The sequence below is a fragment of the Narcine bancroftii genome, chromosome 7 (assembly GCF_036971445.1).
Source record: "Narcine bancroftii isolate sNarBan1 chromosome 7, sNarBan1.hap1, whole genome shotgun sequence".
Lineage (NCBI taxonomy): Eukaryota > Metazoa > Chordata > Chondrichthyes > Torpediniformes > Narcinidae > Narcine > Narcine bancroftii.
In genome coordinates, this window is record NC_091475.1 from 169,586,281 (window position 1) to 169,600,349 (window position 14,069).

Genomic DNA, 14,069 nt, shown 5'->3' on the forward strand with positions numbered 1-14,069 from the left:
CCACACCAGTCTGACCAGCATCTCTCATCAATCGTGATGCCCAAGTCTGACTCCCATCTTCCTCTTGATCTTTGTAGCCCCTGCTTGGGGCTTTCACCTTGGAGTACAGAATACATTCTTGAATTGAATTAAATTCGGGTGTGTTTCCCATGTCGAAGAATCCCCTCAATCTTGCTAGGAATAGGCAGGGTCATTGTAGGGCCCCACCTATCCCTTAGAAATTATCTTAACTGGAGGTAACAGTGAAAGGTCCCATATGACAAATCATATTTACCTTTTGGCTGCTCAAAGGATATAAGCTGAATCTTTTTGTAGCAGTCCTCAATATATCAGATCCCCTGCCGATGCCAGATCTCCAGGATTTTATTGCCCAATTTCATTGGCATCAATTCATAATGAGTCAGTGGCACCTTTGGTGATATTCTCACTTTCTCTCCAATACACTCATTGATCTCATGCCACATTTTAATCAGATGTTTCGGTATGGGGTTATCCATTTTTTTTCCTATTAATTTGGCATCCCATTTGTATCTTTCATTGTCGTCTCCTTCATTGTATATAATCCCATTTGCACCCAGGTAGGTGGTTCCCCCTCCTCAAAGAAGGATGAGAGGAACCTCGACTGAGCTGTTAGATAGTATTTAAACCCTCTCCCCCGCCACCCCAAACTGTAGTCCCATGTCAGTTTTTTTAAAGCTATCCTGGGCACTTTCCCATTCCAGATTAATGTTCTCATATAATTGTTCAACATTTTAAAGAAGGACCATAGTAATGGAATTGGTAGAGATTGGAAGAGGTATTGGAGACCTGGCATCACCTTCATCTTTATACAGTTAATGTTCCCCATTAAGGTAATTGGCATGTCCCTCCATTTTATGAAGTCACCTTCAATCTTCTCCAGTATAGGTGGTGATGGTGGGGGGGGGGGGGGGGGGGGGGGGGCGGCAGTGTAGTTAAGTTTATATAAATTTTCCAGATTGCTGTCAATCTTGAGTCATAGGTATTAAAAGGCTTTCACCTTAATTTTTTTAATCCTTGTGGCAAATGTTCACTGGATCTGTCATCTCAGCACAAGATTTGTAGTCTTGCCTGCTGAGAATTTCCAGCATTTTCTGTGTTTATTCTAATGCTTATTATGGTGAGCAGAGCAGTGACCTTTCTTTCTGGTTTCAGGCTCTGTGCTTCATAGGCTCAGTCAGGTATCAGCATATCAAAGTGAGGCCACTGATCTGACCCACACTGGCCTCAATAAAAGCAGATGTGAGAATCACCAATTTCTTGTCGAAATGTCTGGATGTAAAATGGTAGTAACCCAACACACTAATACCATCATGAAGAAAGCACGTTAGCGCCTCCACTTCCTCAGCAGTTTGTAGAAGTTTGGTATGACATTGGAAGCACTGGAAAATTTCTACAGATGTGTGGTGGAAAGTGTACTGACCAGCTGCATCACAGTCTGGTATGGGGACACTAATACTCCTGTGCCTAAAGCACTGCAAAAGGTAGTGGACATATCCCAGGACATCACAAAACTTTCTCCACCATCAAGAACATCTACAGGGAACACTGCCATTGGAGAGCAGCAGTAGTCATCAAGGACCCACACAAACCAGCACACACTCTGTACTCACTGCTACCATCAAGAAAGAGGTATAGTTTTAGTCTGTATTGTATTAACTATGTTACTTTGTACCTGTATTACTTTATTTTGTATTTTTTTCTGTACGTGAATTACTTACTTTCTTCATATGTTAAAATTAATAAATAAAGTTTCAAAAAAAAAAAGAAAGAGGTATAGATGCCACAAGACTTACACCACTGGGTTCAGGAACAGCTGCTACCTCTCCAGCATCAGTCTCCTCAACAATAAACTCAATCAGGGACTCATTTTTGCACTTTATTTAGTCCTCTCCAGTCAGTTTGTTTACATTTCTTTATTTGTTTACATGTGTACAGTTTTTTTTTGCACTACCAATTAAGTGGCAATTCTGCCTCATCCGCAGGAAAAAAGAATCTCAGGGTTGTATGTAATGTCATGTATGGACTCTGAAAATAAATCTGAAATCTGAAATGACAGATTGTCCCAGCCTAGAGGGATAAAGAAGTCTATAACCAAGTATATATCTCTCCATTCTCCAATAACACCAATGGAAGGCCAATGAACACCATAGATATTTTCACTAAAAAGATTTTAGATTTAGTGCATTGTAGTTGGGGTGATCATAACTTTCACATTCAGTATTTTCCATCACAGTTTGGGGATGGCGATATTCTCTATTCTGGTCTTGAATATATTAGAATATATTGCCAAAGCATAGGGATGAAAATCCCACCGTAGAATTTCATTAATCAATCTTAGTGCACTGAACATCCCAAATTAAGGACAGATGTGACATACAATTATTCTTACTTCTGTGGGCTATCCATCAGTTTGATATTATTTGATGACAGATAGTTTAATTTTAACTTGCTTAAAAACTCACAATCTTCATATGTTCCAAACAATTGGTCATTATTAAATCTCTTCTGTCATTCATACAACGTACACATGTAAACAAATAAAGAAATGTAAACAAACTGAATGTGCTATACTGAGAGTAAAAAATAAAGTGCAAAAGTTAGTCCTTAAATGAGTCCCTGATTGAGTTTGTTGCAAAGGAGTCTGATAGTGGAGGGGTAGCAGCTGTTCCTGAACCCAGTGGTGCAAGTCTTGTGGCTCCTATACCTTTTTTCTGATCTCTAAAGGCAACGTTAATAAATAAAATACAAAAATGCTAGAGGAACTCAACAGGTTCACAGCATCCATAGAAAGCAAAGATGTATAACTCAAAGTTTTGGTCCTAAGCTCTTTTTCAAGGTATGAGTAAAAAGTAGGCCCCTGTATAAAATGGCTGGCAGAGGAGGGGACAAAAGGACAGAGGATGGAGCACAGACCAACAGGCAAAAGGTGATAACTGGACATGGATAGGAGGACAGGAGAAGAAAGGTGAGAACTGATTGGGGGAAAGGGTGGCTCTGTGAATGCCGAGCTAGAGGAGGTGTGGGGGAGGGGGGATCTCCTCATGGAGGATCTAAAATTCCATGACACAGCACTCCAGCTGATTAATGTGCATGCCATGCCCATGTGGAGCAAGAGGCTGGCCTTTTTCCAGCAGCTTCCTCCATTACTGGTGATGTCCAGGCCAGTTGTTCTGGCCAGTGATTTAAAATGTATTTTAGATGCGGCTGAACAATATGGCAGTGCCGACAGCAGACTGGACAGCTCCTCCAGATTCCTGATGGAGATGGTAAAGGATGCACAGCTGTGCAATGCCTTCAATAACCCTACAGGTGGATCACTGCTGCAGCCCTCCTTGTCCGAGATCAAATGGCTCAATCTAGTCTCGGGTGGACTTTGTCTTCGTTTCCAAGCCTGACATAGTCAGAAGCACTGACTAGACACTGGTCTTCTTCTCTAACCACTGCTTCATTTGCACCTCCTGTCACCTAAAGGAAGACCAGAACACGGGCAGGGGAATATGGAAGCTGAACATGAAGTTGCTGATTGCAAAGAATGTAGAGGAACCAAAGGAGTATGCTGATTAGAGATCCATGAAACTCTTCTTTGACTCTCCAGTGAACTTAGGAAACACCAACAGGTTCTTTATCCTTAAGGGTCTTCAGAGAGCAAGTCAGATGCAGCAGAAACAAAGCCAGCTTCAGTCACGCCTGCGGCAACTCTCCTTTTGCAGTTGAGAAGGATGGATGTTATTCACCCCAGAGTCCTCCAAAATCATCTTCTGATCTAAGAGTTTGCACTGTTGAGCTGGATGAGACATTCTCATGCTTCTTCTTCTAAAAGGTTTACAGAGGGAGCTCTGTGATCCACACCCTTAGGAAGAAGACAGTGCAGTCACATCCTCGCAAATGGCATGAGAAGGATCAGCAGATCTTTGGGACTCTAAGGCTACAGACAGAACACTCCCAAAACTTCCCGTCCTCTATTGCAAAAGTCTTACATGAGTGCAAGCAGTAAAGTCTGGACCAGCCAATTAGTCTGGTGGAGCTGACGGGTTCCATCCATTCTTTTGGGTTGAGTAAAACTCCCAGAAGTGATGGCTTACCAGGTGAGTTGTACATGTGGGAATGAGTGGGCCTGGACCTGCTGGAAATATACAACACTATGTTCAAGGAGCAGGCAGCATGAGGAAGGGCATCATTACCCTCATCTTCAAACAGAAGGGGGAGACAGAGGATATCAGGAATTGAAGATTCATATCATTGTTAAACATTGACAGCAAAATCCTGACCAAAGCCATCACCAGTTGAGTCAAGTCTGCCATGATTCCAGGCAGGAAAATCTTTGACCACTTTATACTGCTCAGAGATACCATTGCCTATGTGCAGGACAGTGGGGAGGACACTTGTCTGGTCAGCTTAGACCAAGTGAATGCTTTCAACCAGATATCACACATGTACATGATGGACATGCACTCCAAAATGGGCTTTGGGGAAGGAATCTGAAATTAGATTAAACTGCTCTACACAAACATCTATAGTGCAGTCTAAATCAATGGCTGGGAAACAAATAACTTCCCCATTAAGTCTGGAATTAGGTAGGGTTGCCCGCCACCTCCAGTCTTATTTGTGTGCTGCATAGACCCATTTGCTGAATCCATCAGTAAGGACAAAGGTGTAAGAAGAGTGATGTTGCCGGGGAATGGAAGCACTCAGGTCAAGGCTTCCCTATACATAGACAATGTCACTGTCTTCTGTTCAGAAACACAACTCAGGTCAAGGCTTCCCTATACATGGACAATGTCACTGTCTTCTGTTCAGAAACACAACTGGCCCACAGACTGATCAGCATCTGCAGCAATTTTAAGTCTGCATTGGGCACCAGGGTAAACTGGAAGAAGAATGAGGCAATACTCTTCAGTAACAGGTCTGACCAGTCCACAATTCTGTCACAGTTAGATCTGACTACCTGAATGTGTTGGGAATCTAGTTTGAAGGACCTGAGGCATACAACAAAAATTGGTCAGCATGGATTGCAAAGGTCCACCAGAAATTAAGTCTGTGGGTATGAAGCTTCTTCTCAATAAAAGGCAAGAACCTGGTCATCAGATGTTGATATTGCTGTTTGTGGAGTAGGTGTGGTCCATCCTCTGCCTTGGCAGTCACCAGAGCAGCCTTCTGGTTCATCTGGGGATCCAAGATGGAAAGGGTCTGAAGGGTCACCATGTACAAGTCGCCAGACAATGGGGGCAATGGTGCACCCAGTGTGACCCTCATCCTGATGACAACCTTTGTATGTGACTGAATGACTGAATCAGGCTGTGTGTTGAACCAAGTCCACTATGTGCTGAGGTTCCACCTGTCCCAGGTGTTGCGAAGAATGGGCCTGACCCCATTGCTTTGCAATGTCCATGACAGCTGGACTTTGCCACACTGCCTATCTTTTGTGTAAATTTTTTTCCAGACAAACACCTTTGACCACAAAGCCACCAGGCAATGGTCAGCATGGAACACCCCGTAGACACTGAGAGACAAAGACTCGATAGGGATGTGGTTCCAGAAGAAGACTGTCCATGTCATTGGGAAGAATTCCTCATCGCTAATGCTCGAGCACTTTTGGGAAGAACCATAGTCCAGAGTCCTTCCGTTACCAAGAATTGAGGGGTTGAAACCAAGGGGAGTGAAGAGTAACATCAAGGTGCCAATAGTGATAGAAATATATGGATATGAAGCTAAGAGTGGTAAGAGACTGTGAATGATTTTACTTTTATAATTAATTATGTGAATGAAGTCTATTTTTGGTAAAAGAAAATATATCTTTACCTCCTATGGACACTGAGAGACCTGCAGAGTTTCTCCAGCATATTTGTTTTTACTACAAAATCAGTGTCTGCAGACTTTCATGTTTTACAACATTAATATGTGACAGTTTTATTAGTAAAATGAAGGAAAATAATAATGTCAACACTATTTACAGGACTGAAATATCAATCAGCTTCCCATCTCATTGCAGATTCAGTAGAACTGAGGAACTTTGAACATTGAACTACTTAAATTTGTGGTACAGGAGCTGCTCTGCCCAAGACAAGAAGAAACTGCAGAGAAATGTGAATGCTGCTCAGACCATCAAACAAACCTCCTTTCTCTTCATCAACTTCATCTACACCTCCCTTAGAAAAACAGCCAACATGCTAAAGGACGCATTCCTCCTGTCAGGAAGAAGATTCGAGACTGTGAAATCAAACAGCGCCAGATTCATTGATATTTTCTATCCTGCTAGTCAGATTGCTGAATGAACTTCACACTAATAAAATAATGTTGCCCTCAAACTCATCTCTTACTGCAACCCTGCTCTCTGTAGTGTGTTTTATTCTGCGGTACTTGTGTACTGATAGACTTGCTTGATAGCTCACAAAATTAGCTTTTTCCCTGAACCTTGGTACACATGACAATAATTGAACTTGAATCATATTAAGGATTAAATAATAGGGTTTGGAATAATTAATGTTGTGGACAATAGATATGTTCCTTGGATATAAAGCTCTGGAAGAAATTAAAGGGATGTTTTAGTCATGGGAACATCATACCTGGACCAGAGGCAAAGAATTTTAAGGCATATGCAATCACTTAGAGAAAATGTCACCTGAAATTATTGATCATGTGCTCCCTTGTCACAGATTAGCTCCTCAAAAATAATTAAGTAGTTGCATAAGTAAAGTTATAATTCCTTATTATAAAATATATCAGATATCACACCTCTAAGGTGAACAGGGCTCTCCTTCACATGTGAAGGATTTGATCAGATTACAGATGTATGTGAGTAATTCTTTTACTCCACCACAGCTAAGTAGTGACTTGCTTCATATCAGCTTATGTCTAAATGTTGTCATGGTCTTGTGGCTTATAGTAATAAATTGGCTCATTTGTTCAGGAGATGTAAATAGAATTGAATATTGTGTAATCATCAATAAAAATCACTATTGCTTGCATTATGAAAGGTAGGTCAATGATGAAGCAGATTTGGATGACAAGAGCCTAGGACATTGCCTTAAAAATGGCAAAGATGTCCTGAGGTTGGGGTAATTGATCTCCATCAACCATAACTATCTATATGTGAGCTCTGATTCCAACTACTGGATGGATTTTTTTTGGGTTGCCCTCTGAATCCAGTTTTACTGAATTGATACTTGTCAATTACAGACTTGATATCCATTCCCCCTCACCTCTGTCGTGAAATTCAACTCTTTTGAGCCAAATTTGAACCAAGGGTATCTCGTTCTCATGTCTATCTTATTTTGTACAATTTTCTTTTATCTTAACATATATTAAATATATTTCTCAACCACTGTGAACTATGTTCATATAATGTAAGAAAGAAAAATTGAGAGTATAGAGCCAATTTCCATTCCCAAAGCTGTTGTTGTCACATTACAAGGTTCTTTCTTCACACTTGGTAGTGGTATAATGCACTGACAAATGATCACCACAATTTGTAAAATTGTTCCTGGCACAGGCCCTCCTACTGGGATCACTACCCACAAACAGCCCACACTTTCCTGATCTGGATGTGGAGGAGCTATCACGCTGGTCTGAAGTGCTTCAGAGGCTCACAATGGGCAGATGGCATCCAACATTATAATGGAGAAGCCACATGCCCAAAAGCATCCTGAAACCATTTAATAAGCAGTAAAACACTACAGCCATATTTGCTGGATGATAAAACTGTTAATGGTGTAAATGTTCTAAATTAGAAATAATCACAAAAATAAAATCAAACACAATTAAAAAATCAACTAATACCCCCTTTTCAGATAACAATTAAAAACATAAAATGAAACTCAGTAATAACGCTAATATTGATTCAGTTTGGTTATCTTGTACGAATCCTGAACCAAGTCTGTAAGCCAAGGACTTTGATATTACTTAAACCTCCAGAATCTTTGCTTACCTGAATGGGCTTTCCATTGGGTGTCTGTACTTCTTCAGACAGTTCCATCATTTTTAACGCCATCAGGGCTATGAGTTTAGCATGATGGCTGCTCTTTTGGTGTAATCCTCCAGCAACACAATATGCATCACCTATTGTTTCAACCTATAAAAATTTAAACAGGAAAAGGCCATTGTTCTGTTATCCCGGTATTTCTGCCGATGCGCTTGTCTACACGTCTCATTGAACCAAGATAATCCCTCAGTCTGAAGGAAATGATGGAATTACAAATATGCCATTCTGCTGATACAGTATATTGAAGTGGAAGTCAGCTCTGATGTTTCCCTAACATTTCATGTGCAGCAATTTTACACAAATTCATAAAGCCATTTCAGCTGAAAAGGATGTCATTGAGCTCATTCAGATTATGTCTAAACAATCCAGTCAGTCCTGCACCCCAGAGAAACACAAGAACTGCAGATGCTGGATCTTGAGCACACAGTGGGAAACTAGAAAGCCCGGTAGCCCAGGTAGTTCCCAATCGCCTATCACTTTCCCTGTTTATATTACTTATTATGAGAGCGAATTCTAGATTATGACAATTTACTGCATGAAAATGTCTTTTCTCATGTCCCTCCTGATTCGTTCACCAATCAGCTTTAAATATGACCTTATGTCCTTGACCCCTGCAAATAGTTTCCCTTTAATCACCTTACTCAAGCTTTGGTGTTTCAGAACTCCCACATCTGTGGATGGATATGTTTCAGGTTAATGACTCAGCATCAGAGCTATTGATTCCAAGAGAAAAGATAGAATAGATGATTGAAAGGGTCTCTTTGTTTGTCAGTCTCTATCTCTCTTGGAATGCATATCAATGTGTAATAAGGACAAAATTAGAATTTGTCTTTATAATTCGTTCTTCTACCTGCATGTTTACTTGTTACACTTGAATTAGACTACCAAAATCCCTCTGTATCCAAGCATTTTTCAGTGGGAGGTCTCTTTGGAGTTGTACAAAATCTTGATGAGGCCTCATTTGGAGTACTGTGCTCAGTTTTGGTCATCATGCTACTAAAAAGTTGTTTTCAGAACTCAGCAGCTTGAGTTATAGCGAAAGGTTGAGTAGGCCAGGGCTTTATTCCTTGGAGTCAAGAAGGATGAGGAGTGATCTCATAGAGGTGTACAAAATCATGAGAGGGATAAATCGATGAACGTAGAGAGTCTTTTGTCCAGAGTAGGTGATTTCGATAGCAGAGAACATAAGTTTAAGGTGAGGGATGAGGGATTTAATAGGAACCTAGTTTGGCCAAGTTCTCCAATTTCACTCTCCCTCGTCTCTTAAATATTGGAGTGTCATGTACAGTTTTCCACTCAAAAGGAAGGTTGAGAATCAAGAAGATTTTGGAGAACTGCGGTTTAATTTAATTTTAGATATACAACTAGCACATCTAAAAGATTCACACTAACCTCTGTTAAGATCCTATGACGGAAATGTTATCATTCTTTACCATCATTGTTTATTTCATGAATGTTATTTTGCTTAAGTTGTCCTTGATTTGATATTAGCTATTCTAGGGTGTCTGGTGTGTCATACTTTTCTTATATTAGCATTAATACAAGGTCATTAATTAATATCAAACTTATACATTTTTAAGGATTAAATATTTGTCCTGACCCCCCCCCCCCCCCCACAAATGATTATGATGTTCTTTTCCAATTAATTTCCATTCTTTTGTAGCTCTTATTGTATTTGGTCTAATAAAAATTGAGCACATATTTGTATTCCAATAAAATGCAGCTCAACTCATTTTCTGCTTATTAGTTTGAAACTGACCAAGTTGCTTTTTTCCTATTATTTGTACCCCACTTGTCAGTTTGTATTATCTTAACTTGGTTTTGCCCTTTATAAGCTTTTTGTTTTAGTTTTACATTGTTCCTGGTGTTATTTGTTATCAATGGCTATTTTTTTGGCAATAAGCCTTGTCGCCTGGGGATACAAAGTAGGTCATGGATAATATATAGTCTGTGCCATGTGCCATCAAACTTCGTAGATTAAGAATCTACTCAAATGAGATCTGAAACACCTTCAACCATTGCAATGATCCCAAATTCTATGGAAAAGGTTATTAGAGTTATGCCAGAAATTCAAGCTGAATTCTAGGAAGAAGATTATGAAAGTTTTGTCATAGAAATGTGTCATTAATTATTTGTCACTAAATTTGAAGGATTTGACAGGTATATGGATTTAATTGGCACTTCAATATCAAACTAAAAGTTGCACTGAAGATAAAACAAAATATGATCTGAATTGCACCTAGTAACTTGATTGGTTATATTTATTGAATTTAAGGAAAGGGGTTGTGTCCGGATTTGAAAAGTTCACTTTGGAATATTAAATATTACTTTTAAAATATCTTCAAAGATTTGTTAAAACAACAATATCAAGATTATGTTCGCAGGGAGAAACCACCAAAAAGTATTCTCAATGTTTAGAAATTAAAGCATGTTTTCCTTTATTTCCTTTTGTTCACCGCAGGTAAAGCCAGGAGGATGACATGAACGTACTGTGACTTGGTCAGTTTCAAACTAATAAGCAGAAAATTAGTTGAGTTGCATTCTATTGGAATACAAATATGTGCTCAATTTTTATTAGACCAAATACAATAATGTGGCTATCATCTGCCTCATCTTATGCTGGGTATTTTTTTCATAATTTATGGATGGCACATTTGTTCAGCTAATGGCTCTCAGTGCCATAGACCCAGGTCCAATACTGACTTTGGGTGCTGTCTTTGTGGAGATTGGATGTTTTCTCTGTCTGAATGCTCTAGTTTCTACGTACATCACAAAGACATGCAGGTTGGTAGGTTAACTGGCCACTGTAAGTCTTCTTGAGTGTGTAGGCAAGTAGTTGAATCTAAGGGAACAATTGATGTAAGTGGAAGAGAATTAAAGGGAAGAGTGTCAGAATAATTGAACTGATTGGCATAGTCTCAATGGGTCAATGGACATGTTTTTTGCTATATGTTTCTATGTCTCTGTGGCTGTATAATGTAAAAGTCAGTGTCTCAGACAACAACCCAGAATACTGCATTTGTAGTTAAATGCAGAAACATAGTACTGAAATTAAATCATGGGACTAGCAGAGACACGAATTTGAACTTCACTCTGTTTGTTGAGCATTTTAAATTGGAGAATGTGAATAAAAAAATCTAAGAAAACAAGAATACTGGTCTCAGAAATTATGTTATCTGGGCTGAAGTAAAAATCCATCTGGTTCACCTGGGTCTTGCTTATACGTGATTCCATCCCAATGGGGTTTATCTTTAATTGCCTTCTTTTGGGTCAATTTGGGATACCATCAACACTCACATCTCATGAATGAAAATTCATCAGTTGTTCTCTGATTATCTGGGAAAACTACTGAAACCTTCTACAGAGTGAAGTCCAGAAACTAATGAACTGATGAGATTGTGTATTTTAAAATATTCTTGCAAAAAATACAAGAATGTTTTATTTTGTTAATGAGGTGTCACAGAGTTTTCAATTCATATTAGATTTCATTTTTGACCACCTAATTTCAAGTGCTACTGATTATTAATTTAACCCCAGACCCTTTAGTTGCACAACAACATCACTGTTCCATATAATTACCTTATATATGTCCAGAATTCCACATTGATAGTCAAATCTGGTATATAGTTCATTCAGCATGCTGATCACTTGCATTGGGGTACACTGTTCACAAATAGCTGTGAAGCCAACAATGTCAGAGAAAAGCATGGTAACATCATCAAATTTTCTTGCCTGCACAGATTTTACTTGCCACAGCTGTTGAGCAACATCTCCTGGGAAAATCGAATATAGTAAGTCCACTGTCTTCTTCTTCTCTTCCTCTAAGGCTTGATGTGTATTTTCAAGGGTTGCTTTCAACTTGTCCATGCGCTTTTTCAGGCCATCTTGGGCCTTAGCTTGTTCACCGAGCAAAATAACATCGCGAGTGGCATCGTGGATGGGTATGTCAGAAAGATGTAAACCTCGTCCCATTAACTCCTCGAGTTTGTCAACACACGGTGAGCCCAGAAAGAGGACTGAGTTTGATTCAGGTACATGAATCATTTGTCCCTTTATTTCCATCACCTATGAACAACAAACATTTTTATGTCAAATTACAAATTAAATTCAATGAAATAAACAGATTTGCACCATGTCATTTAATCAAGTTGGGATATTTTCCATAGATTATGTTAAGGGTTCATCAAAGGATAACTTGGACATCTTTGATTATATCTGAACTCTGTCAAATATTGGAGATTGGTAACCATTATGTTCAAAATTAAATGCTTATATTCGCCATCTTATTATGCAAAAATTCATCATGGCCCAAAAGCAAACAAATTGAACTTTTAATATAAGTAGTGAAAACTTTAAATTCAAATGGATGGTAAAGTGAAACTAGATTAGTATCTAGAATGGGTGGATACTTCAAACCTATCAGAAAGTTCATGGTCTACTGGGCGCCATTGATTCCTGTGCTCCTGTACACTTCAGAGACATAGATTGCATATAATGTAGTTGGTAACTCAAAGCAATGGAAAGGTGCCACTTAACCATCGCTACAAAATCCTCTGAATCCACCAGCAATGAATCAATGCCAGTACTGTCTTTCATTAGAAATAGCTAATTCCAGTGGGTGGGAAACATTGTTTGCATGGCCAACCTCACTCTGCTTTAATTTCCATCGTAGCAAAAGGGTGAGAAAATGATTCATGAATGTTAAATAAGTTTAACATCCCTACCACATAGACAGGATGGTGGAGAAGGCATTTTTTATGCTTGTTGTCATTATTCAGAGCATCGAGTACAGGAGTTGGGACATCATTTTACAACTGCACAAAACAATGGTGAGACTACACTTGGAGTATAGTCCATAGATCTGGTCATCCAACCTCATAAAGACATAATTAAGCGACAAAAGGTTATCACAACTGGTGGGCTTGAGATTTAAAGAGAAACTGAATAGGCTGAAGCATTTCTTCCTAGAGAAAAGGAAGCTGGGTGGGGGGGTGGGTGGGTAGGGACCTATAGACATTTATAAAATCAAAAGGGGCATAGTAAGGTGAATAGATATGGTATTTTCCATAGGGTATGGGAGCCTAAAATTAGAAAGCATATATTTAAGATGAGAGGAGAATGATTTAAAAGAGACCTGAAGGGCACAGTTTTCACATAGAGAGTGGTGGGTATTATAGGGGTTGCAAGAGGAGGTGGTAGAGGCAGGTACAATTGCAACTTTTAAAAGACAGTTAGACAGGTACATGAATGGAAAGATTTAGAACAGTGGTTTTCAAACTGTCCCCTTAAACTCACATTCCACCTTAAGCAATCCCTCTGCCATAAGTGATCTGTGATTGGTAAGGGATTGTTTAAGGTGGTATGTGGGTGGAAAGAAAAAGTTTGAAAACCATAGTTTTAATCGTATCTAATTGACTCATTAGGTGCATAGGTTCATAACTCCAAAGGAAATGGGCCGATGACAATTTTTCTCAAGCAAAATATTTCAGTAACAATTGGGTCTAGAGCAGTGGTTCACAACCTTCCCTTTCCACTCACATACCACCTTAAGCAATCCCTTACTAATCAAAGAGGACTTATGGCATAAGAATTGCTTGTGAGTTTGGGGGGCAGTTTGAAAACCACTGATTTAGAAGGATCTAGGCTAAATGAAGCCAATTGAACTACTATAGCTTCAGTAAACAACTTGGTAGTGTAGACAAGTTGGGTTGAAGAGCCTGTTTCCTTGCTCTAAAGCTCTATGAGTCACTGGAATCCTTGTCCTATGGCTGCACAAAGTGAACAAAGAAATGGGAGCTTCTCAAAAAATGCAGAAACTTAGCATAAGTAATACTAGGAGTGCAGCAGCTTCCAAATTATCAATTGCCCATCCCCACAGGTCCTTCCTGCTTTACCTGTGGCAGAGGGTATGGAGTGGAAGCAGATCAGCTTCAATCCTAAGGAATTTCCTAGAAAGAAGAAAAAATCTTTGCATAGTGAGAGTTCAATTTTTTCCTACACTTCTCAAGCAATCTATCATCTCAGTTGTTTATCTACTGGAAAGCATCTAAAATGAAGTCAATTTTTTATA

At 39.3% G+C, this 14,069-nt stretch overlaps 1 protein-coding gene across 7 annotated transcripts in view; it reads right to left on the minus strand.

The window, feature by feature from the left end:
* Positions 1-14,069, minus strand: part of gucy1a2 (guanylate cyclase 1, soluble, alpha 2) — a 205,694-nt gene that overhangs the window by 26,748 nt on the left and 164,877 nt on the right. For all 7 annotated transcript variants that reach the window (XM_069891229.1, XM_069891228.1, XM_069891227.1 and 4 more), the window contains 2 exons: positions 11,579-12,064; positions 7,946-8,089 (listed from right to left, as the gene is read on the minus strand). In XM_069891229.1, the coding sequence (XP_069747330.1) occupies positions 7,946-8,089; positions 11,579-12,064 (630 nt within the window). The remainder of the gene's footprint in view (positions 1-7,945; positions 8,090-11,578; positions 12,065-14,069) is intronic.